A 21,992-nucleotide genomic window follows, 5' to 3' on the forward strand; every position below is an offset into this window, starting at 1 on the left:
ATCAAGGAATAGGAGAGGAGGAGAAGGAATAAGGATAAGGCTAACTTTGACTCGAAGGTTAAGATGAGAGCTGAGTCTGTGTTGAAGGCACAAGCTCCGAGCACCTGGTAAGTGCTTGGCATCCTTTGGAGTCACACTCTAAATTAAAGTGGAAAAGCACACAACAGGCTGACTTAAAACAAGTCAAATGAGGCCCTTACTATTACTGACCCACTGTGGAGGATGTTGCAGGCAGCATATTGTTCACCACAGCGTCTCCAGACTCTGTCACATGTGCTCAGTGTGAACCTGCTTTGAAGAGCACAGGGTGCCAGTGGCGAATTTGCCAATGTTGGTGTTTTCTGGCCAAAAACCCACCCTCATGGGTGCTCTGGCAGTGCTCCTCCTGTTCCTCCTTGCACAAAGGTGGAGGTAGCGATCCTGCAGCAGGGTTGTTTGAAGGGGAAGTGATTGTGTCATTGTGATACACTGCAGCACAGCACACAACGAAATGTGTCCTCTGGTTTTAACCCATCACCCTTAGTGAGCAGTGTGCAGAAAAGTGAAGGCAACCACACCACCTCTTCCACCTCTCCAAATGTACTGTCCTGTTTTCTAGTAGCACCTCCAAGCTCTGGACACTACGCTGACAGATACAGCAAACCTTCTGGCCACAGCTCGCATTAATGTGCCATCCTGGATGAGCTGCACTACCTGAGCCACTTGTGTGTTGTAGACTCCGTCTCCTGCTACCACTAGAGTGAATGAACCACCAGCGTTGAAAAGTAACCAAAGTATCGGCCAGAAAGCATAAGAACTGAGAAGTGGTCTGAGCTCACCACCTGCAGAACCACGCCTTTATTGGGGACGTCCTCGTAATTGCCTAGAATTTCCACCTGTGGTCTATTCCATTTGCACAACAGCATGTGAAATTGACTGTCAACCAGTGTTGCTTCCTGAGTGGACTGTTTGATTTCACGGAAGTGTGATTGACTTGGCGTTGCATTGTGTTGTTAACGCGTTGTCTTTATTTTTTGAGCAGTGTATATTGAAGATTGAAACTCTGCCTAGTGAGTGATGAATGCCGGTCCATTCGTTTGAGTTTCGTAGCTGAAACCCAGTCGTGGTCAATAACTGCACCGTTCCTCAGCGGGAAGGAGCTACCGCAGACTGAGGCTGAAGGCATGAGCCTCAGAGTGGGCATCATCCAGCATTCGGCAGCACCTCCGCCTGCTTCACCTTGCTACACACTGCCAGTGTTCGCTTTTACCAGTGATCTCACCCAAGCCTGCCATGAGTGGGTGAGCACCTCCTGTTGTCTTGTTTTTCTTTGCTCATATTTCATCTTCCCTCTATCTTCTGTGGTCGAAGTTGAGAAAAGTAACGTGCGAAGAGATGACTTACTGTGGGGTTATTGTGACATGTGTGGCATTTTGGCAAGGTTTCCTGGGGGTGGTCACCACGTGTGAGGCTTCCTGTTTGCCAATGATAAAAGGGGGTGACGGGTGTTGCATAATGACCACAAAAGCTTTCTGATGAGCCCTTCAATATTTCATGTACTTCAAAGTTGGTCAAACAAAGATGTTGGACTGCAGCCCCCAAGCTAAAAAAGCCTCTCCCTCTGTGACTCTTCATCTCCTACCATCAGCTGCTGTGGGATGGGGGGCTGTGTGTTGTTTGTTGTGGTGAGTTTACATGCTCTGCTGAAGATGTCAAATCTTTTGGACCGAGGCTCTGGATTTATATATATAGTTTTATTTTTAAGATGAGAGATGTACTACTGAGACCTACAACTGAGATGTGTGGGTGTTTTCTGTTTTATTATGTGTGTGTGTGAGGGTGTGTAAATATATGTGCGAGAGAGAAAAGAGAGAGAGAGAGAAATAAAATTGTGCAAGCAGTTGCCTTGGCTCCTTTCTCACTTCTCACAAGGCTCCTCAAACAAACACGATGAACGCCTGTATGAACTGTTCATCTTTCTTGGCGTGAGTGCACCTTGACAAGAGTCCACACATGCAGACACACAGACGCACCTTCACATGCGCCTCACTCATGGTAATTACCAGAGTGGGATCTGACGCTGCCACCCACAGCCACATCAGTGCTGTGCCCAGACGGTGTTTTTTTGACCTTTTGACCACCTCTCCGGCAGCCGAGCGCCATGTTCTGTCACCTGCGTGCTCCGGGGCAAACAAAAACTGTCCGGCCCCTGTGGAACGCGGGTCCTGACACAGCCAGCCTGTCACCAAGACAGAGGCTGACTTCACACCAACTCTCCGCACGCAGGGAATGAAGATTGTTAAGGTTAACAGCAAAATAGACAACATATATAGCAATTGGGAATTTTGTTGAAAACAACACACACATTTTTTGTTTTTCATTTTTTCACTTTGACAGATCAATGAAATTATTTGTTTTTATTTATAGGATCAAAACACAAACTAAATAAATTGTATCTGCACTAAATACTATACTAAATTCTGCACTACATCTCTCCCCAGTTCTACCCTATGGGTCAATCTATATAAGAAATGGTTTTCAAGACTGGACTTCGAAGTCAAACACCTTTGTTGATGTCACATTTCGTGTCACTGTGGTTGAGCTGACTGTAAAAACAAAAAAAAACTTGGACACTGAGGCAAAAATACCTTTACTGTGCCTGCAGAGTCTGCACGGTAGAGACAGGAGTTGATGTCGGGCACACCAATTTATTTGGTGGACATGTCCCACATTACAGCCGGCGCTCATGTTCTCAAAAGCCGTTATCCAATTCATTTTTATTGTCTTGCAACATGGTTGTGACGCCCAGGGGGCTTTGGGCGATCACAGCAGGCGCTCCTGCACCTGATTAGGGAGTCCTGGTCCATCCCAGCTGAAACCAATCAGGCCTGATGGACCTCCACAAGACTCCATAAGAACCGTTAGGCAGCACCCAGTAGGTGCTGCCACATTAATACGGACATTCTACCTACCTTGTGTCTGTTTTGTGCTCCTGTGATATCGGGTTTGTTTTTGTTTCTTTTCCTTTTCCCTGGTTTCGACCATCGTGCCAGGTCTTTTGTGTTTAAAATAAATTTCCTTTTTGTCCTGCTTCTGCTCCTTATTCCCCCTTGGAACCCAGGTCGTGACAATGCTAGAATAAAGATTTTTTTATTATTATTTTCTGGAGAGAAATAATGAGCTAGCTGTTTGAAATGGACACTGCAGATGGAAAATAATTTATTTTATTAATTGTTTGACATAAAAAATGTGGGGGCCATGTGTTACAAAATATAGTGCAGCCATCTGTCAAGGGTGATAAAGCTACTGTGGCTCTAACTATAGAAAAAAATGTGACATTATAAACTCATTTTATGTGTGTTAAGGTGGTACATTTATCAATTTCAAGCAATGCTCAATGTTTTTTACACGTCTTTGTGTCAGTGTCACACCAACTAGAATGCAGGAGGCACAAGTACCCGACATAGTGAGTTTTAATGAGAAGCACAAAGCAAATGGCATGGGGGCAGAACATAATCAAGAAAAAAACACTTGGCATGTTCTTTAGCACATTGACTGGACAGATGTACATACGAGAAGAAGACAGGTCCTACGAACAACAGAGGACTGAGGGGAGGCACCAACATTTATACCATTTCTAATGGTAAACCACAAAAACACTATAGAACATTTATTCAGGCCAAACATCACAATGAACTGGTGCCACTTGCTGGGCCAGGGCCACCTAAATGTGACCCAGAGCTTGGTAAAAAAAAAAAGGTGGTCCAACATCCAAAATATCCAGCCTGCAGTTGCACCATTGCTCAAAAATCACCACTGACGAATGCCTGGAGGATCCCAATGTCAAACTGTGCAGGGCAATAGCTGTGCTTTATATTCTAGGAGTAGCTGCTTCTGCAGACACCCTCTGCAGAAGCCTGGAATTCATTGCTGATTCCACGTCGTCTTCCTTCAGCTTCTCCCGTTTCACGGTGGCTGCCCTTCCTCATGCTACCCTTCCCATTTACATAGTGTATATCACGTCCCTCCCCAGTGGCTGGGATGATAGCTGATTCTACACACTGGGGTAAACAGAAGTGTCAACAGAGCTATTTTACTGTGATTTACTTGAAAAGGCCCACTGACAATGCAAAATTTTCTTAAGAAGCCTTCAAGTTCTGTATGTGCGTATGTGTGGCCGCTGCGACTGAGCTCCACTTTTTCTTTTCACACACAGATGAGTATGCACACACACATGCACACAAGCAGGTAGAGGCTTTACGCTTCCTGTCCTCCAGCTTCGTTCACTGCAGTGAGGGGCTCCATTGTTGTGTGGAGACGTTTGGTGCAGAGCCCAGAGCTGTGTGCATGAGAGAGTTCTTTACGGCCTCAAAGAAAGGGATGAAGTGGTGGCATCAATTATAGGCTTAGTGTGAGAAGGTTCTTTATTTTTCTTGAGACCAAGTGAGTTTACTCCTGAGGAAATGTCATATACCATTTAACTTTATGGGTTCTCTTTGACATACACACAAACTCAAAAGTCAGTCTTGATGCAATATTATCAGACATGACCCTTGTGTCATGGGTCACATCATCCTAAAGTAATATTTAGAGACAATATTCAGATTTGCTGAGATGTTGCAGACAAAATGACATAATGCTTTGTAGCGTACATTGTGATAGATGAAAACCGCTGAAAGGTCAAAATTGCAATCATACCATGACTGTTAGTAGAACAGATGTGATTGATCTCGCTGCCAAATTATAGATTTTTTTATTTTTTTGTAAATGTCTTCATACTAGCAATATCCATGAAAAGCTAACTGTGTACTGTACTAATGAAAGTGAAGTGAGTGTCACACTGCAATACAACACACGGTGACACAACAATATCTGCCCTCTGCTTGGTGAGCGGTGGGCAGCCATGAAAGGCGCCGGGAGGCAGTGTGTGGGGACGGTACCTTGCTCAAGGGGACCTCAGTGGCATCTTGGCAGGTAGGGATTTGAACAACCTTCTGATTAGGGGTCCGCTTCCTTACCCGCTAGGCCACAACTTCCCCATTTACATAATAGAATGTAAAAAAAACCAAGCGATTTGACAATTGTGGTTTGGGGAAAATAGGACACAAATAACCACACTATTGTCATGACATGCATTTATTTTCAGTACAATTCCAAGGAATTTCCAGTGAGCAGGAATCAGTGAATGAAACAAATCTGCTTTTCCAGTGGAAGTGGCAGAAAAGAAGCTTTTTTGAGTTACGGCCAGCGTTCTTAAAGAGGAAATCAGACACAGGGAGCAAACACATTATCTACATAGTCCCGGTATACACATACATCTGTTTTTTGTAACCCTATGCATGATTTTTAAATAAACTAGAACAATGCTTGACAATGTTTCGTTGCGATAACCCATGTTAACGTCTATGTGGGCATTCGGAAGCTTCTGTTTATTCCCCCGTTCACACAGACTTCAGAAAGGTCAGAAAGGCTTGGCTGCGGCGACCGTGTCATTAACCATAACATCTATGTGACTGCATCTGCCCTCAACATCAACTAAAAAGGGTCACGTCCGGGCTATTAGTTTAATTTTCAGTAAGTAATGCAGGACCTTCTACAAATTTCATCACATTCATGTAAGAAGACGGTAAGTTTATATATATATTAATAATATAAAACCAAAGTAGAGTAATTGAAAGGATTTGGGAATAAATACACATATTGATTTAAATATTAATATTTATATATTATATTTATATGTGTGTACTCTATTTTGTTACATAGCCTATGTTCAGATATTTGTTTTTCCGTTTTGCGATTTTGGTGTGTGTGTGTGTGTGTAAGTGAGCAGGAGCCGGAAGATTGGAGCAGGCAGAGTGTACAGCTGCATAAATCTGAGCGAGGCTGACGCTGAACTCAAATCCACGGGCACAGTGATCACTCTTAAAGCTGTGGCAGTGCTTCCTACCGGACCCGGCTCTCGCGCCTCACTGCGTATTTCAACTGGCCTGCGGAAGGCAACACAACAGATGCACGGAGCCTGCAAACTCGAACACTCTTCTTTTTTTTTTTTAAATTGTCAGAGAGAGAGAGAGAGAGAGAGAGAGAGAGAGAGAGTGGTGTTTATCTGTCTTGAGTTTTGTAGTAGGAAAAGGGGTCTGTTTAATGGCTTTTTTTTTCTAGGTATGATGATGTGGCACATCCAGTCCATTAGAGTCGTATCTCCCTGTGGCGCCACCATCATCGCACCTCTTCCGCCTCTCACTGCGTAGCTCGTCGGGGCCCGGTGGGGGGTGGGCTCTCTGCTCCCCGCGATGGCCCCCAGAGTCAGGCTGCCAGGGATTACGCGGGCAAGCGGATGTGCATCGCCGAGCTGTTGGGCCGGGCGGCTAGGACATAGATGGCGCTATCCCTCAGAAATGCATCCCAGGTCACCGGTCTGAGGGGCACAAATATACCTCGGTGACAGGCTGTCTTGCAGCAGCAATAAAAGCAGATTAGTACCGTCCCCGTCTCTCTCTTTCACACCCACACACACACACACGCTCAATTCATACCACTTAGCCATGTCCAATCCATTCTCCCTCTTACTCTGACCACACCGTTTTTATCTCTTTTCCTCACCCTTTCTCTCCCTCTCTCCTCCACTGTCTAGGAGCATTTGTCAGTTGTTTAATTTAGACTTGGGCCAGATCTGTGTGAGTCGGCGCAATAAAACCCAGGGCTGTCTGGGCCTGAGATGCTGTGAATGTTTTCAGAGGGTCAATGGGACGGAAGCTGCAGGTTGACTTGAGGTTTGATTCATTGACGAATAATGCTGACTTCTTCACTTACCAACACACACACACAAAACCACACATGAGACACAGGTAGAGTTGTTCTCCAAACCCCAACCATGATTATAATAGTGGATCATAGATCAAACTATTCCACGTTCCACTGCCCTTCGATGCACACACACACACACACACTGGAATACCACTAGACAAATTAAATTAAGATTACTGGTTCCAGGGAGGATAAAACCATACTCTTCTGAGTGGTTTCAGTTGGTCATGTGATGCAATATGGACAGAAGTATTTATAAAAAGAATTGTAATGGGACCACCCATGACTCGTATCCCATTTATTTTTTAAGCCACCTTAAATCAAACATGTCAAATATGACTCACTCATATGTATGTACCTATGTTATATTTACGTTTATGGCATTTATCACATGTCCTTATCCAGAAAGATTTACAATCAATATTTACTCTGTGTTCCGATTTCCTGTTATTGTGCATCTGTTCTCATGTGTATAAATGTATGCTCTGTCATTGGTTGTTTCCCCTGTTTCTCTACGTGCATTGTTGTTTTGCATTAAATCACCTTCTTTTTAGTTGCCTGCTTCATTTTGTACCTGCCTTTCCTTGCCACTGTGACACTACATAATAGTGATAATAAAATAATAGGTGTTTGTGATCATCACCTAGAAACATGCTGGCCTCAAACCTCCTTTTATTGTTTATTTACAGATGCACACACACACACACACACACACACACACACACACACACACATACAGATGCACCATCTCTCTTTTTCTCACCTGTTGTCATCCTTGTCCCGGCTCTTCTCACTGCTGGAGCTGGCAGGGCTACTCTCTGATATGGGGCCAACATGGCTGATGCTGTAGAGAGACAGACAGATCTGGGCTCACAGACAGACACATGGCACCATTCAGAAGAGCTACAGAAGGAGTCGTGCTTTCTACCTAACCACTCCCCACACCGTCTGCGGCTTGAGGCGTCCAAAGTCAAATGCGGTGCCGAGCCAAAACCAATTTGCACAGCGAGGTGCTCACACATTTAGAGCGCTGACTGTAAAAGACATGCCCATGCAGAGCTCGGAAAAGCTGTCATGGGCTGAGCTATTCAGAGATGGAAGCTAATTCTCTGAGCAGATGCTGATCAAAATGAGCAAATTGCTGCTCCTCCCTACAGTCGACTTTAGAACGCCAGTATTGTCAGTCTGTGCATGGATGTTCATGTCCACTTAACCCTCCTTGACCCCTTAAGCTGATGGATTTTTTTTAAAAAAGCCTGTGTAAGGAGAACAGATGCATCTCCTTTGATTGAGTTAATGAGAGGGCCACAGTTCAGATGTTAAAAGAATCCCCTGGTACTTTTGAGATCTCTTATTGAAAATGTAACAGCTTTAAGATGCTTCTCTGAAACTGTCAATGATGTTAAATGGAAGGTACACGCAATAATGACAATATATATAAATATATACTCAAATACCAATGGATAGCTAAGCCAGTGCATCATGCATGTACAAAATTGTCAAAAAAATTGACCATGCGGTTGTTGCAGATCGAACACACTTACCCTGTACTCAACACTGATGAGCACAAGCCCATGAGTCTGTAGGGGAATGGACATGCTGTTTAAGGAGTGGAGTTGGACTGGATGGAGGTGAACAGCAAATGACCATGCAACCACACACAGCAGACTAGGACATTTCATTTGGATGAAATTCAGCAAGTTTTAAGAAACATACAGCACAGAGAAAACATTGTTTTCATGGATTCACTTCAGTCGACATGCTGACATGTTTTATAGGCAAAACCTGGTCATGTGACACTGAGAACATTAACAATGTAAAAGAGCATAGCGAAATTTAAAATCATGCATCAGAAACTATAATGACACATTGGGGGATATTTACATGACACTCTACACGGTGTAGTGCATGGGGAGTGTTGACTAATGTTGCCTTCACAAAGTTTGACTTTAAAGCACCAATAATGTATCTGCATGTGTGTTTTGGTAGTGGACATGTCCCTGAGAAGTATAGAGAGGACAAAGAGAGGCGATGCAATACATCTGCATGACTGAAGGGAAGTTCTATAATAGTCCTTTCTTGGAGTTAGTAGTGACTAACTTGGTGTGGCTTTACCAAATCCTCTTATATATACATCTTTTATATCAATGTGAAAATCTGAACCTGTTGTCTCAACGTGTCGGGTTATAATTTTGGGTTAGATTAATGGATTGAGGCTAGTCCTAGTCCTGGTGCTGCTTCAGCTACTACAACATGGATTTGTACATTTTTTACCTCCTGTAAGTGATCTATGTTTAAGCTTTCAATGTTTCTTACCGTAAAACTCTCTCTTGTACTGTGGAATCTCTCATTCTAACTCAATAAATTCTGAAAACAGTGATAATTGCTAAAAAGCTCCTAATTGTTTAACTGGGAAAAAAACAAACACATATTCAGCGGTTAATGACAGTGAGTAAGTGACAAAGATTTATTATTATCGTAGAAATGTAAATATTCCAAGAAAAAAATTATGATGCATAAATTGTGCAGTTCTTGTGCCACTCAAAATCACTGATGAATAAACTTCACAATACCACTGAAGCTGTCAAAAGATATGAGGCAGGATCTCCATAGTTTATTTATCAGTACTCCCACAGACTGAGAACACAGACTTGAACTCTTCAGGAATCAACTCTTTCTTAGGCCAAAACCTTAAACTTTGTCGTGTTCATCAAATCATCACTGAACAATTTTTAGCTAATGTTAACCCAGTCTACTACTACAATGTGACCAATGAATGCCAGTTTTCTCATCATATCTGCTCTTAACACTTATTAATAAGGCCGTACATATTGTATGCGTCAGCTCCTTACTTAGTCTCAGCTTGCAATGTTCTCTGGACACTCCTCATTTGTGGCAAGAAACATGCTGAACGTCACGTCAACTATACTGTGCAGTGCCTCTCGTCTGCTGTCTGAGAGGAAGAATCTGCTGCTGCTGCTACCCGTTTTGCTCTTGAGGTGCTTGCTTAAGCCAGTCTGTCGCGCATAAATCCTGGTGATTAATTTAGCTGTTAAAATCAGCTGACCCAGAGCCGCTGATGGATTGCGTCTACGATTTTGTCCACGCACTGAGACCGTTCCCATGCGCTCATCCACTGTGCCTGGGCGCATTATTTCAGAGTTATTAGCCCTCGGAAAGCGTTCTGAGGCATGACTCAACTGTCAATCTTTATGCATTTATTTATTTATTTTTGGGCTCTCTCTTCAATTTCAGATGAGTTACCGAAACTCACTTCTCGTCCATTTGAACGTATGCATGAGATGGTCTGTAAGGACTGGCAGCAATCATTCCCTTTAAAAGATTCATTTGCCTAAATGGCTCACCTGAATGCTTAGAAGAAGAGCTAATTCATAAGCAGTTATAGGGCAGAAATGCATACAGATGAGCTGTCAGCTACCACCCTACAGGTTTTCCTGAAATGCATATGGTGTTGGATGTCGTCCATTTATTTAACCTCATCACCGCCACCCCATCCCCTGCGGGGGCAGTGGTGGCCTAGCGGTTAAGGAAGTGGCCCCATAATCATAAGGTTGCCGGTTTGAATCCTGATCTGCCAAGGTGCCACTGAGGTGCCTCTGAGCAAAGCACCGTCCCCACACGCTGCTCAATTTCACTGTGTGCACTGTGTGCTGTGCTGCTGTGTGTCACATGTGACAATCACTTCACTTTTTTAAAAAAAAAATTTGTGCGCCTCTGAGATCAACACGAGTTGATCTTTTAAGCTGCTCTCTGCTCGATGGTTTGGAGGATCAGAGCTCACCTTACGTTGCAGGACTGCGACTCCTTGCTGAGTTTCTGGAACCAGGACTGCTGGGCCCGCCGGGTCTCCCCACTTGTGATAATGCCGTCTTTGTCCTGGTCCAGACTCTGGAACACTGACCTCGCCCGGTCTCTCTCCTTTGCTGTCAGCAGCCGCACCAGGGAGTTCTGAGTGAAGATGAATGTAATGTTCTGCTACTGTGGCCCACTTCCACATCACAGGAAACTGTCCCCTGCTCCCTGCCCACTAGCTGCTACTCATCTAATTCAACACAGAGGAAACAAGCACTCTCACAATGATCTATATAATTGCAAATATTCTATTTATAAAAGGCCTTTTCATGTTGAGAATCAGCCAAATACAAAGGCTAATACATAATTAAGGCTTGTTATTTTCACATGTAAGCTTCAAAGCATCAAAACTGTAATGCATTATGTGATGTTTTATTTTCAAAATGGGCCATTTTCCATGAAGTAATTAAATTCAGTTATGAAGAGAGTCACAATGGCCTACTGATAAGGTGTGTCATAAATATCAATTAAGCATTATATTGTGATACTTCCTTCGCTGATGCATTATCAGTGTGTTGCTATCCAGATCCTTTACAGCAGAAAGGAGGGAACGAACTATATGGACAACATTTCAATATATTTGCATTACAGAAAAATAAGCATAACATAAATATAACATGGAAAATTTTTCCTTTATCACATCAACAGAAACACAATCATTCATATGTACACGGGATGTCACACATTCCCTGGACTTCTGATTCCAACCACACCCGCTTTCCTATTCGCAGCACCAGTTCGCCTCTCCATAAAACACCCTCACCATACACGGACATCTGGTCCACTGTGTGTCTATGTTCTATGCAAGAAGCTGGTGTGTTATCTCTGTTAACTCTAAAGGAAAGTCGGTCTGTGCTTTTGCCTTGTGCTTTCGAATTCTGCAAATAATCTTTACCTTTTTCTGCAACCTGGATCATCCTCTCCGTTTGTGTTGTAATACAGGGATTGATTTGTTTCTGTAAGTGGCCCTATACACTTTATGATGACTGACCCCTAACTGAACCATTTTTATTTTTGACTGTTTAACTGAGGTTACCTCTGTGCGGAATTTTCCGAGTACAGACAGGGTCTCGTGGTACAGGAAATCAGACCACTCTATCTGACCACGCTTCTCTGGGTCAAGGGCGGCGAATTGGGCCAGAACCTCCTCCTCTTGCTCATCCGTCAGGTCCTTCTCAAAAAGTTGCTTGCACACAAAGTGCCTGTATTGCAGGAGTTCGTCCGAGACCAGGCAGGACTCTGCAAGGAGAGAAGATGAATTAACACAGTGAAGGTTTAAAATCAATAGATTATTAGATCTCATGATGAGCATGAGAAATTTGCAGTCTACCTGGAATGATCTTGCACTGCTTGAAGGTCTCCATCAGGCTATACATCTCCTCCTCAGTGAGCAGCAGGTTCACATTGTCCTAAGTGGTAAAAAAATATTGGGGACATAGAAAATACCTCCATCACGGTGTGCCAGATCAAGATAAAATACTCCATAGAAATTCTACACGCACTAGGAAAAACAAAGCCTGCATTTGTCCAAAGAAATCATTATGAGAGCTCAAGAACATAAATGCATAAATATCGAATGGATAAAATAAGATCATTTCATGAATGAAAATGCAAATGTTTCTCCTTATTTCCCACTTTCTGAGACAGGTTATGCTAAAATACTTGACAGATTTCCAAGCATATTCTGCACGTCACATGACCCAGAACTAGACATGTGGGCTTTAAATATAGACCTTTCCAAGTTCCTAGAAACAGATTTAGAAAAGATGTATACACAGTAGTTTTTTGACTTTGCACCATAATATCACAGTTATCAATGTCAGTTGTTGCTACCCGTCCCACACCCGCCTTCTCCATCTGAAATCTGAACAGAGGGTAATAATGTGGCACGCACTAATTGGACCCTTAAACGGTACTGATGAGCCTGAGATGCCTAGAGGCTGGTGCTTTAGAAGATCAAATGACGGCAGTGTCCTTTGATATTGGAGTCACTCCTGCAGAGCACACCTCTGCTGTTGCTCATTTTGCCATCAATTAAAAGTTGAAAGATGCCGTCTTGGTATCTGTGCTCTCCGTCAGCTCTCTGAAGACCCCATAAAGAAAGCAGGGGAGTGACCCCTCAGCAGACAGGAAGGGCAGCCTGAGCAGGTCCTCTGAAGAATGGATTCTCTCAGGAAGACTAATGGTGTGAAGTATACGCCGATCGGAATGATTCAAAGTCCACATGACGCCGTGCGAGCGACAAAAGGGGGTCGGGCTGAAGAAGGAAGCAGGGTAGGAAGACGTCCCCTGCTGGGTGACATTTTGAAATGACACGAGCTCGCCAAGAGAAAAGAATGAACACATTTAATGGGAGGCGAAAAGATCACATCATTACGAGGGGCTTTACATGGAAGGGGGTGTGGCTTTGTGCATACCGGCACTGAACCATGAAAGCATCCACCAATATATTACAATATATGTACAATAACTGTAATATATTACAATATATTACAGTTACCCAGCACATCTGCCCCACATCATGAAGAGCTCCATAAGAGATCTGCTGTGTTGGGGCAGCTGCATATTCGCATGCTGGTTTTGTGACGTGGCCTCACACGTCCAAGGTTGTGAGTTTGAAACTCGGCTCGAACTCAGCTTCCTCCAGGTTCTCTGGTTTTCTTCCACAGTCTAAAGGCAATTCTGAATTGAGTGTGTAAGTGAATTGTATCTATGTGTGTGTGTGTGTGTGTGTGTGTGTGTGAGCCTCTAAGCCGCGATAGGCTGGCGTCCTGCCCTGTGTCCAGTGTCCTTAATTTTTGGTTATGGAATGTGATTGAGTGTTTTGGCAGGGACAAGGCAAAATTGAAAATCGCTGCCTTGTATTTTACTTTTATTTACGACTGCGGTCTATTTCTAATTTCATTAAAACTTTCTGCCCATACTTTCTGTATTAAATTTTAAATTATCATTGCTTGCCAAAAGTGCAATACAAATAACATTGACGGTCAGTTTAAAATGCGTACAATCAAATGTGGTGGAAAAGTGAACACATTTACAATATTATCACAAAATTGATCAGAATCTGATCAGAAAGGACCATTTATGTACTTGTGAGATTGCAGATCCCTCTCGGACAAAAAGGCATCATGTCACATGGTTTCAAACTACACACTGAGGGTGCTTCTGCTCAGACTCGATTTCCATCACCCACACGTGTGACAGAAATAGGCAACGGGGTAGGGACAGAAATATCAGGTTTAACTGTGCAATACTGTCATTCATCTTTAAAATATATGTATATTCATAAGAATGAAAAAACACATACATTTTCCTTGAATGATTCATTGAATGACTGACACCATACTATGAATGGTTCAAAACACATTTCCCAGTGTCAATGACCTGTCATAGAATCATTGCTGAATGAGGACTTGGGATGCCACTGTCATCCGAAAAGTCATGTGACATATGACCATGGACTTCAGCAGCTTGGCTTTCAGCCTCAGCTGCCTCCAAATAAAGAATAGGCTGTCTTCACCCATTTTTATTCTTGGTTCCAGATTTTGTTCTTGGATACACAGGGTTGATTCACAGTTTTCATGTCCATGACTTTGTTTGCTACAGAATTCTTTCAGACTCCAGATTTCAGGATTCATTGTTATTTTCAGTCTTCTGTTCCAAATAGGGGCAACGTGGCCTCACACCTACATGGTCGTGAGCTCAAATCTCGGCTCTGGCTTTGTGTGTGTGTGTCAAGTTCTCCCTGTGTAGGTTTCCTCTGGGTTCTCCAGTTTTCTCAAAGGTGAATTGGTGAGTGTGTGAGTGAATGGTGTGTATATCCCAATGCCTAATGCCCTAGGAAAAGATCTGGCAGCCACAAGCTGAATAAGGAAATACGCTGTTAAGGACACAGGGACCTGATGTCTGGTAATACATGTAATACATTTCTGATTTTTTTTGTTTGTTTCAATCTTGCCAGAAATGTTATTATAAATCCTCTCCACCCTCTGTCTATGAGATGGACTATCAATCCATGTTGTCACAACCATTACTCAGACAGGACTTCATCTGATGAACCTGATAATTACATCCACTATGGCTGGGGAATGTGGACTCCTGAGTGGCAACATCCCTCCCAAATCAAATTGACAACCTGGCGGCGACACATTTTAATTTCAATTCTTCTTTAAATCACCTTTCTCTCAACTAGCGCCTGCTACCGGGCCAGAGGATTTCCAAGCTTTCACACTTTGTATTATTCTCCGTAAATTTCAGCAGGTGGCCACGCTGGCAGCACCGCTGGGGTGTAAGCGTGTGCATCATGACTCCCTGTGGAATTTACAAAGACGAAAAACGTGCGACAGGCGTCTTCCTCAAACCCCACGTTCACTTACGGCTGCCATAATTACCCCCGGCGCCGCGGGGAAGAGTGCGAACGGCGCACTCACACGCCGCGACTCGAACCCGTCGGAGGATCCAGTTGGCCAGACAGTTCTGTGCGGCCGCCCCAAAACTGCTGTAAACAGTGTTCCCTCTCACGGGGAGAGCAGTGCACTGTGGACAGGATGCGGCGCCAGACGACTTCAGCATCCCCGGCCTGCAAATGGGAGATAAGCTCTCTGTTCCCGGGGCCGCGTCCTGTTACCGCCGGCGCTCCAATCTGACCGCATTATTCAAACGGCCGCAGGAGCTCGCGTGCAGCAAACGTGATAATCCCCACACGCTTATTTATGCCGTAACCTTCTGGAGAGAGCGCTGTGTCAGCACGAGAGCCGCCCGGAAATGTTCACGCTCGGCTGTGAGGAATGATCTTCATCTGTTCTAAAAATGAATATATATATACACACACACACAAAATCTGCTGCAATGAGCCCAAACTCCAGCTGTGAGCTTTTCCATGATATGCTGGATAACAGTACCCCTCGAGAAGAGGAAATCTGGTGCTTAGAACACAGTAGAATACGCACTTCCCGGTGTATGGAAAGATAGAGAGTCAAACTGGCAGGTGAACGTGGCCATCGACGCTCACAGCCTTGTCACTGTCACCAGATATCTAGCATGCTAACTATTTGGCTGAATTGCTGCGATCAATAAAAGTGAAGTGATTGTCATTGTTAGACACTGCAGCCCAGCACACGGTGCACACAACGAAATGTGTCCTCTGCTTTTTAACCCATCACCCTCGGGGAGGAGAGTGAGGGGACGGTGCTTCGCTCGGTGGCACCTCAGCGGATCGAGATTCTGATTACGGGGCCGCTTCCTTAACCGCTAGGCCACCACTGCCCATTGAGCTGCTATCAATGGGAGTAGCACAGGACAGAGCGCAGAGATGCCTGGCGCACGTGTTCATCTTGGCCTGCCATTTTTAAAGCTTCTGTTTTGCAAGAAGATCAGGTACAAGTGTACACAAAAATGAGACGTGGCTTCCTCATTACCTGCTCTCCACAAGCAATTGTCCTGAAATATCACATTTACGTCAGTTGGTGTATGTAACACCTTTAAGCTTCAGTAAATATTTAACATTACATATATATTTGAATATCCAGACAGGGAACAAATATGCTTAAGTGAAACAAAAATGGAACTGTCACACATATTAACACCTTTAGCTGAAAAAAAAAATACAATTAGACCTCCAGTTTCTAGTAGTTTTTAGCTGTGGTGTGTGTGTGGATATGAAGAAGACTCACACAGTAGTAGCAGCTCCAGCCAGTGGTGGTGTGGGCCGTCTCTCTCATCTCCTGAAGCGCGTCGGCGTTGAGGTAGCCCATCTCGCGCAGGCAGCCGTCATGGAAGACCCTCGTGCACGTCCGGCACGGGAAGAGGTCATCGGCCGTCCACACCTCACACACCTCACACATCTCGTCATTAGCTGGCTGTGGGGTGACAAGCAGGGTAGGAGTTTTATAATGCATTGCTGTGCACACAGTCAGTTGGGCGCAGTCTTTGATCAGGGGCTCAGCGGGGCATTCTGGGATGCAGTTCGATACTGGGGCCCTGAACCAAATGTTTAAAACAGATTGGAGATGGAGGAGGAGGAGGAGGAGGAGGAGAGATGAAGGCTTCAAGCAGTTTCAATAACAACAGGCAGGGTAGGTGCATGAGAAGATATCATCTTTCACCTGTTACTCATGTACAAATATAGTCCCTCAGTTATGTGTCAGTATGTAATTTGCATTGGAGAACTGTTTACCCTGGAGGCAGAATAAAAGCTACAGTCATGCTTGTGCGTATTGCGTACACCTGCTTTTGTTTAAGAGTCACCTGCTTATTCAAATCCTTATTTCCATAATCAAATGTTCCACATTCTTGGTCAGTAAATTTATAGAAATAAGCGCGCCGGGCGAGAGCTCACTTCCCGTCATCATTACTCAGGGAAATTATTGGCAGGGTATACAAATCCATCACCACCAGCCTTGCTGAGGTAGAAGGGAATTTTGTCCAACATTCGTCCTTGTGCGCAGTGAAATGATTACTATTGGGCGTGTGGTGCCTAGGATGGCCCTGGGATGGTCCTGGGCTAGCCGGGAGCCACCCATTCACATTTGTGCTGGGTCACCTACATGTGCCGCCTGTTACTTCGGGGTAATTAGGACCCTGTTTATGGTAGTCTCTCCCACCCCCCCAGGTCCTGTATTGATTTTGTGTTATGTTGAGCATCTGTGGTTACGTTTTATGTGTTTCTGGCCATCGTGACTTCTTTTGTTTTTTATTTAAAAAATTAATTATTCATAGTTTGCCCACTATGTTGTGCGTCTAGCTAGATTATGTATATTGTATGATACTGTAGGCTGTAGACCTCACCTTAAGCTTTTCAGTCTACATATGCCTGTAAGGTTTGTACATGGGAAAAATGAAACGGCTTGGTTATTTACAATTTAATCTAGATGCAGTCCTTTCATAATGCAAAAATAATCAGAATCAGACAGTAAAAAGTGCCATATGCTGACCAAGCTACCCGAGGCATGAGGGTTCTTCATAATTGCAGCATTAATGACATGTGGGTCCTGAATAATAAGGAGGAAATAGGCTTAAATGCTGCATGAAGCCTTAATTATTGCCTGATTGCTTTGTTTTTACTCCTTCCGCCTGGTTTTAAGGACTCACTTTAAATTGTTCTTGATGATCCAATACAATAATAAGAAGCAGTTATCGTAAAATAACAGCCTATCATAGCCAATTAACCCACAAAGCAATGAGTGAGTGCCGTACTATTACATACTTTGCTAAGGGTGGTAGTAGCCTAGTGGTTAACACACTTGCCTATGAACCAGAAGACCCAGGTTCAAACTCCACTTACTACCATTGTGTCCCTGAGCAAGACACTTCATTGTGTCCCTGTAACTACTGATTGTAAGTCGCTCTGGATAAGGCCGTCTGATAAATGCTGTAAATGTAAATCTTGCCACCACATGTTGCTTCAGGGGGTCTGAACCTGTGATTAGAGGATAAAAGTCACTCCACCAGCTAAATGAATAAAAATAAATCTTTTCCCACACATTTGCAGTGTGTAAGTATAGCATAAATTTATGAAGCCATTAGCACCAGTGAATGGACTAAGCCAATTTTGCATCTTAATGTCTTTTTCTCCAAAAAAAGGCATAATGGATCTGTGCAGCTTGCAGAAGCCGTCCTTCTCTAAATCTAGAGGGCGGATAGCTCCGTCAAGCACGGTGGCAGTTTAGAGTTGCAAACTGACTTCAGGTCAGCCTCCCGGCCCCAATCTGCAGGCAGAGCACGTCTGAGAGCCAATGTGTTCAAAATGAATACAGAACAGGCCAGGCACAGAAGTCAAACTCCATTTTGGGCATTTACTTCTCACAGTGCTATGACAGAGGGATAAGAAGGTTGAGACCATCACCGTGACCGTGTTCCAAAATGCTTGAGAAATGTCACACGGCGCATTAAAGATAAAGGGAGTTCAGTTGCACAGTTCAATCACCATCACCGTATATATATATATAAAACACACATTCTGTTCTCATCAGATGGACTTTAAATGACACACGTGCAAACGCTCTCTGATGCTGCTCACGTCTCCGTACTCAAGGACTCATTACACCGCGCAAGATGGTAAAGGGGGTTGCTCTCCACCTTTTCTGAGGAGAAGATGCCAAGGAAAGACCCTGGGGACTGCAAAAAGCAGCTTTGCAGATATTCATTTAACACCGCTGGGGTCCTGGGTTGACATGATCCACAATTTGGTTCTAATCCTCAGAATATCCCAATCTGTGATCGTTTAGACTATTTACTTTGGACCAACCTATTTATATAGGTTATATATAAATATATATGTCTATAGATAGATGGACATACGTGGCTTTTTATTTTGCAGTCATTTTTCTTGTATTACTCCTCCCACCTCCATGGGCTTCACGGAGGAGAATATGCTTTAAATGTAACACTTTTATTGCCACTGGATAGAAGAGGCCAAATGATTTGGCATGAGGTGGCATCGACTCTCACCTCCACTGCGCTCTGTGAGCGATTTCATGGCACTTGGGTTCAGTGTTGGCCAATACCTTTCAAATCTGTGGTAAGAAAATAGTTGATTCCAGAAGCCAAACACCTCTGACACGTGGGATAAATCTGCAGCTGCCGGGTCTCTGAACTCGTTTTTATGTTCACGAAGCGAAATACCAGCTTGTTATATTCGCTTTCCTCTTTTATATTTAACAAGGACAAGCAAATAAAGCAAAAAAAAAATTGCAACTCTCTATCTCTCGTTTTTTTTTATCTCTTTCTTTTCCCTCTTTAATGCTCTGAAGTGTACTTATCCACATTGCTGGCAGCTGGCAGTAGAGCTGTGGGACTCTGTGGGACTCGACCTCGCTGCCGCGAGTCCCGGCGACCCTAATTAATCACCCTGGACCTGGATGCCCTAACTCAACGTTCCACCCACAGATGCCTCTTAATAAGAATAGAGACTCATGCAAAAAGTGTGTCGTGGTGGCTGGTGCGTGTGCGTGCGTCAGCCAAAGAGATGCAGAGGCTACTTCAGAGTCTCTTCTGCTAAAATACAAAAGAATTGAAACGCTGGTCGGGTAAACAGGGGTAAAATGTGAGCTTTTCAATGAGATAATGACCACAGTGTTTTGCATATAAATATCTAGGCCTTCATTTGCAGGTATTGTGTTGCTGCCTCAGCCGGTGACCAGCTGGGATGCGTAAGCACGTGAATTTCGCAACACCTGCTCCTGATGTTAGCTGGATGTCGGTAGCATCTTGGTGACATGCAGCAAATCAGTGTTTCTTTGTCTCTATAGATTTCGTGGATGAAAAGATGTGGTCGTTCCAGAATGATACTTAAGTCATCGGATCGCTGTGCATTTCAGACTACACACATGAGATTGTAAGCACCAATTCCAAAAACACTGTTTGACACTCCACCCCTTTCTGTTAGCACATGTCTTATACTCTCATTGGCTGTAACTTGTCTGAATAAGAATAAGGTTAAAACATGGGTGGTTGCGCTATAGCATTTTAGGAGTGAAGGAGAAATGAAAAAGGTTAGCTCCACCCTCACCTGCTCTCTCGGATCCAGCTTCACCTCCACAGGCTGATCATCATTTATGTCTCTCTTGGGCCGGATGAATGCAGGTGGGATTAGCTGGTGGGCCTTTTTTAGATCCTCTGGCTCCACCCCCTTTCCATCCCGAAGTCGCGACCAGGCTTCCTGGTTGGTTTTTTGGCAGTCCTCCCTAGGTTGGGCCGACTGATGATTGGAAGGTCCAGGTTTTCCATCCTCGTCCTTGTGCTCTGGCTGGTTTTCATTGGCTTGGGCAGGGGCCTCTGCTGCACCATCCCAGGCCTCTGTGGATCCCTCTGCCTGGCCCGTCGTGGACTGCGTGGGACGATCTTTCAGTCCCTCTTTAAATGCAGAGACTACCGCATTGCATTTCTGCACCTTCTCCACCTGCTGCTTTTTGGACATTAGCACACCCATTGCTACAAGGGAGAGAAAGAGAAACAGAGGAATTGAGGAAATCTGCCCTTTAAATGCATCTCTTCCACCAGATCAGTCTTTGCTTTTTACATAAGCAAGTATATTAATATACAAGTATATTAATTATTGCAATGATTCTGTTCTGTTTTTAACATTATATATGTCTCCAGACATGGTTTATAGGAAGTGATTCATATGTTCACATAGGTGTGATAGAGGATTTTGTTCTTCTAGCAGATCTCTAAATATCAAGTGTTTCTGAAATCTTATTGTTACATGGAGTTTTTATGTATAATTATTATTAGTGTGTTGTGCACTTTAATGCAGCCCCTTTATTAATAATTTAAGAAGATATAGTACCCTTCAATATTGTGGCAGTACTATGGCTGTGCTAGAGGCTTGATTTCCACAGCTGCCAGCATGGTAACTGTCCAAAATGGCCTGTCGTAAAGAGTCAAGCTGATCATCTAAAGCTGCTATTTCGGCCATAAATTGACGTTAGCAAGAGCCCTGATGTGCGGAATCAGCCTAGATCAGCCAGCAAAACAACATTACTCCGCGTCTGTTCAGCTTTGCTTCATGTGAAGATGCGCTTTGTTGTTTTATTCATTTTCCAGTAAAAGATGAACCCGGCGCTGTTGGGAACGGAGGAGCTGTGGTATACGCGTCGGAGGCAGCCGGCACAATCTCAGTCTAGCCACACTCTAAGTAAGTGGTGGTGTGAAATTCTACCCTACTCATCTGTGCTGCGAGTGATTCCACCATCCGTGCTATGCACGTGTGACTGAAGCATGACTGTCTCTTTCCCTCTGATCCGACCCATGGCTTCGGCAAGCCATCGTTTTAGCCTGACATGCGCATGTGTTTGGAGAAACGGCTCTCAACGGCAGACAGATTAGGCTGGTAATTAATCTCAGACAGTGATGCCGGCACATTTGCTTCTGTTCGGGGTGTTTTCATCCACAGATTCGATCCACAGCCATCGGAGGCGTCTGAATGATCACGGCAGGATCGATTCCGAGACGACGTACTCGGTAATGAATCTGGTGTGAGAAGCGAGATCTTTAGGTTCGCAAAGGGATGAAGAGCAGGGCGAAAGATTCCCAGTAAGCCAATGAGGCCGCGGGCATCAGCCAGAAGTGATCTGGTAGAGGAACGGAACATGAACAGGAGCTTTTTCAACCAGACCATGAAACATGATTAGACATGAAGGTCTTCAGATCCTTGTTTGACTAAATGAACCACTGGGGCTTTAGATCCACAGGGCACACCAATAATGAGCCCATCCTCTCAGCAGCACAAAGCTACTCTCCTGCCAGGCGTCAGCTGTCTCTGCCCTCTTGACTGCCCTGCCACTGCAGTAGAATGAGACCTTAACCAATTTGGGGTTAACTTATGAATATAA

General features: G+C 44.1%; 1 protein-coding gene across 5 annotated transcripts in view; it reads right to left on the reverse strand.

Moving 5' to 3' along the window:
- Positions 1 to 5,097: 5,097 nt before the first annotated feature.
- The window catches only part of phf24 (PHD finger protein 24), a 36,048-nt gene continuing 19,153 nt past the window's right edge, over positions 5,098 to 21,992 (reverse strand). For 2 of the 5 annotated variants that reach the window (XM_028974579.1, XM_028974578.1), the window contains 8 exons: positions 20,168 to 20,589; positions 16,332 to 16,517; positions 11,990 to 12,068; positions 11,696 to 11,898; positions 10,589 to 10,755; positions 8,331 to 8,366; positions 7,550 to 7,630; positions 5,098 to 6,397 (listed from right to left, as the gene is read on the reverse strand). In XM_028974579.1, coding sequence (XP_028830412.1) covers positions 6,301 to 6,397; positions 7,550 to 7,630; positions 8,331 to 8,366; positions 10,589 to 10,755; positions 11,696 to 11,898; positions 11,990 to 12,068; positions 16,332 to 16,517; positions 20,168 to 20,587 — 1,269 coding nt within the window. In that variant the 5' untranslated portion in view covers positions 20,588 to 20,589 and the 3' untranslated portion in view covers positions 5,098 to 6,300. Of the gene's footprint in view, positions 6,398 to 7,549; positions 7,631 to 8,330; positions 8,367 to 10,588; positions 10,756 to 11,695; positions 11,899 to 11,989; positions 12,069 to 16,331; positions 16,518 to 20,167; positions 20,590 to 21,992 lie in introns of those variants that run through there. The other 3 variants (XM_028974581.1, XM_028974582.1, XM_028974580.1) reach the window with 3 other exon arrangements.

This window comes from Denticeps clupeoides, chromosome 3 (genome assembly GCF_900700375.1).
Source record: "Denticeps clupeoides chromosome 3, fDenClu1.1, whole genome shotgun sequence".
In the NCBI taxonomy this organism is placed as follows: domain Eukaryota; kingdom Metazoa; phylum Chordata; class Actinopteri; order Clupeiformes; family Denticipitidae; genus Denticeps; species Denticeps clupeoides.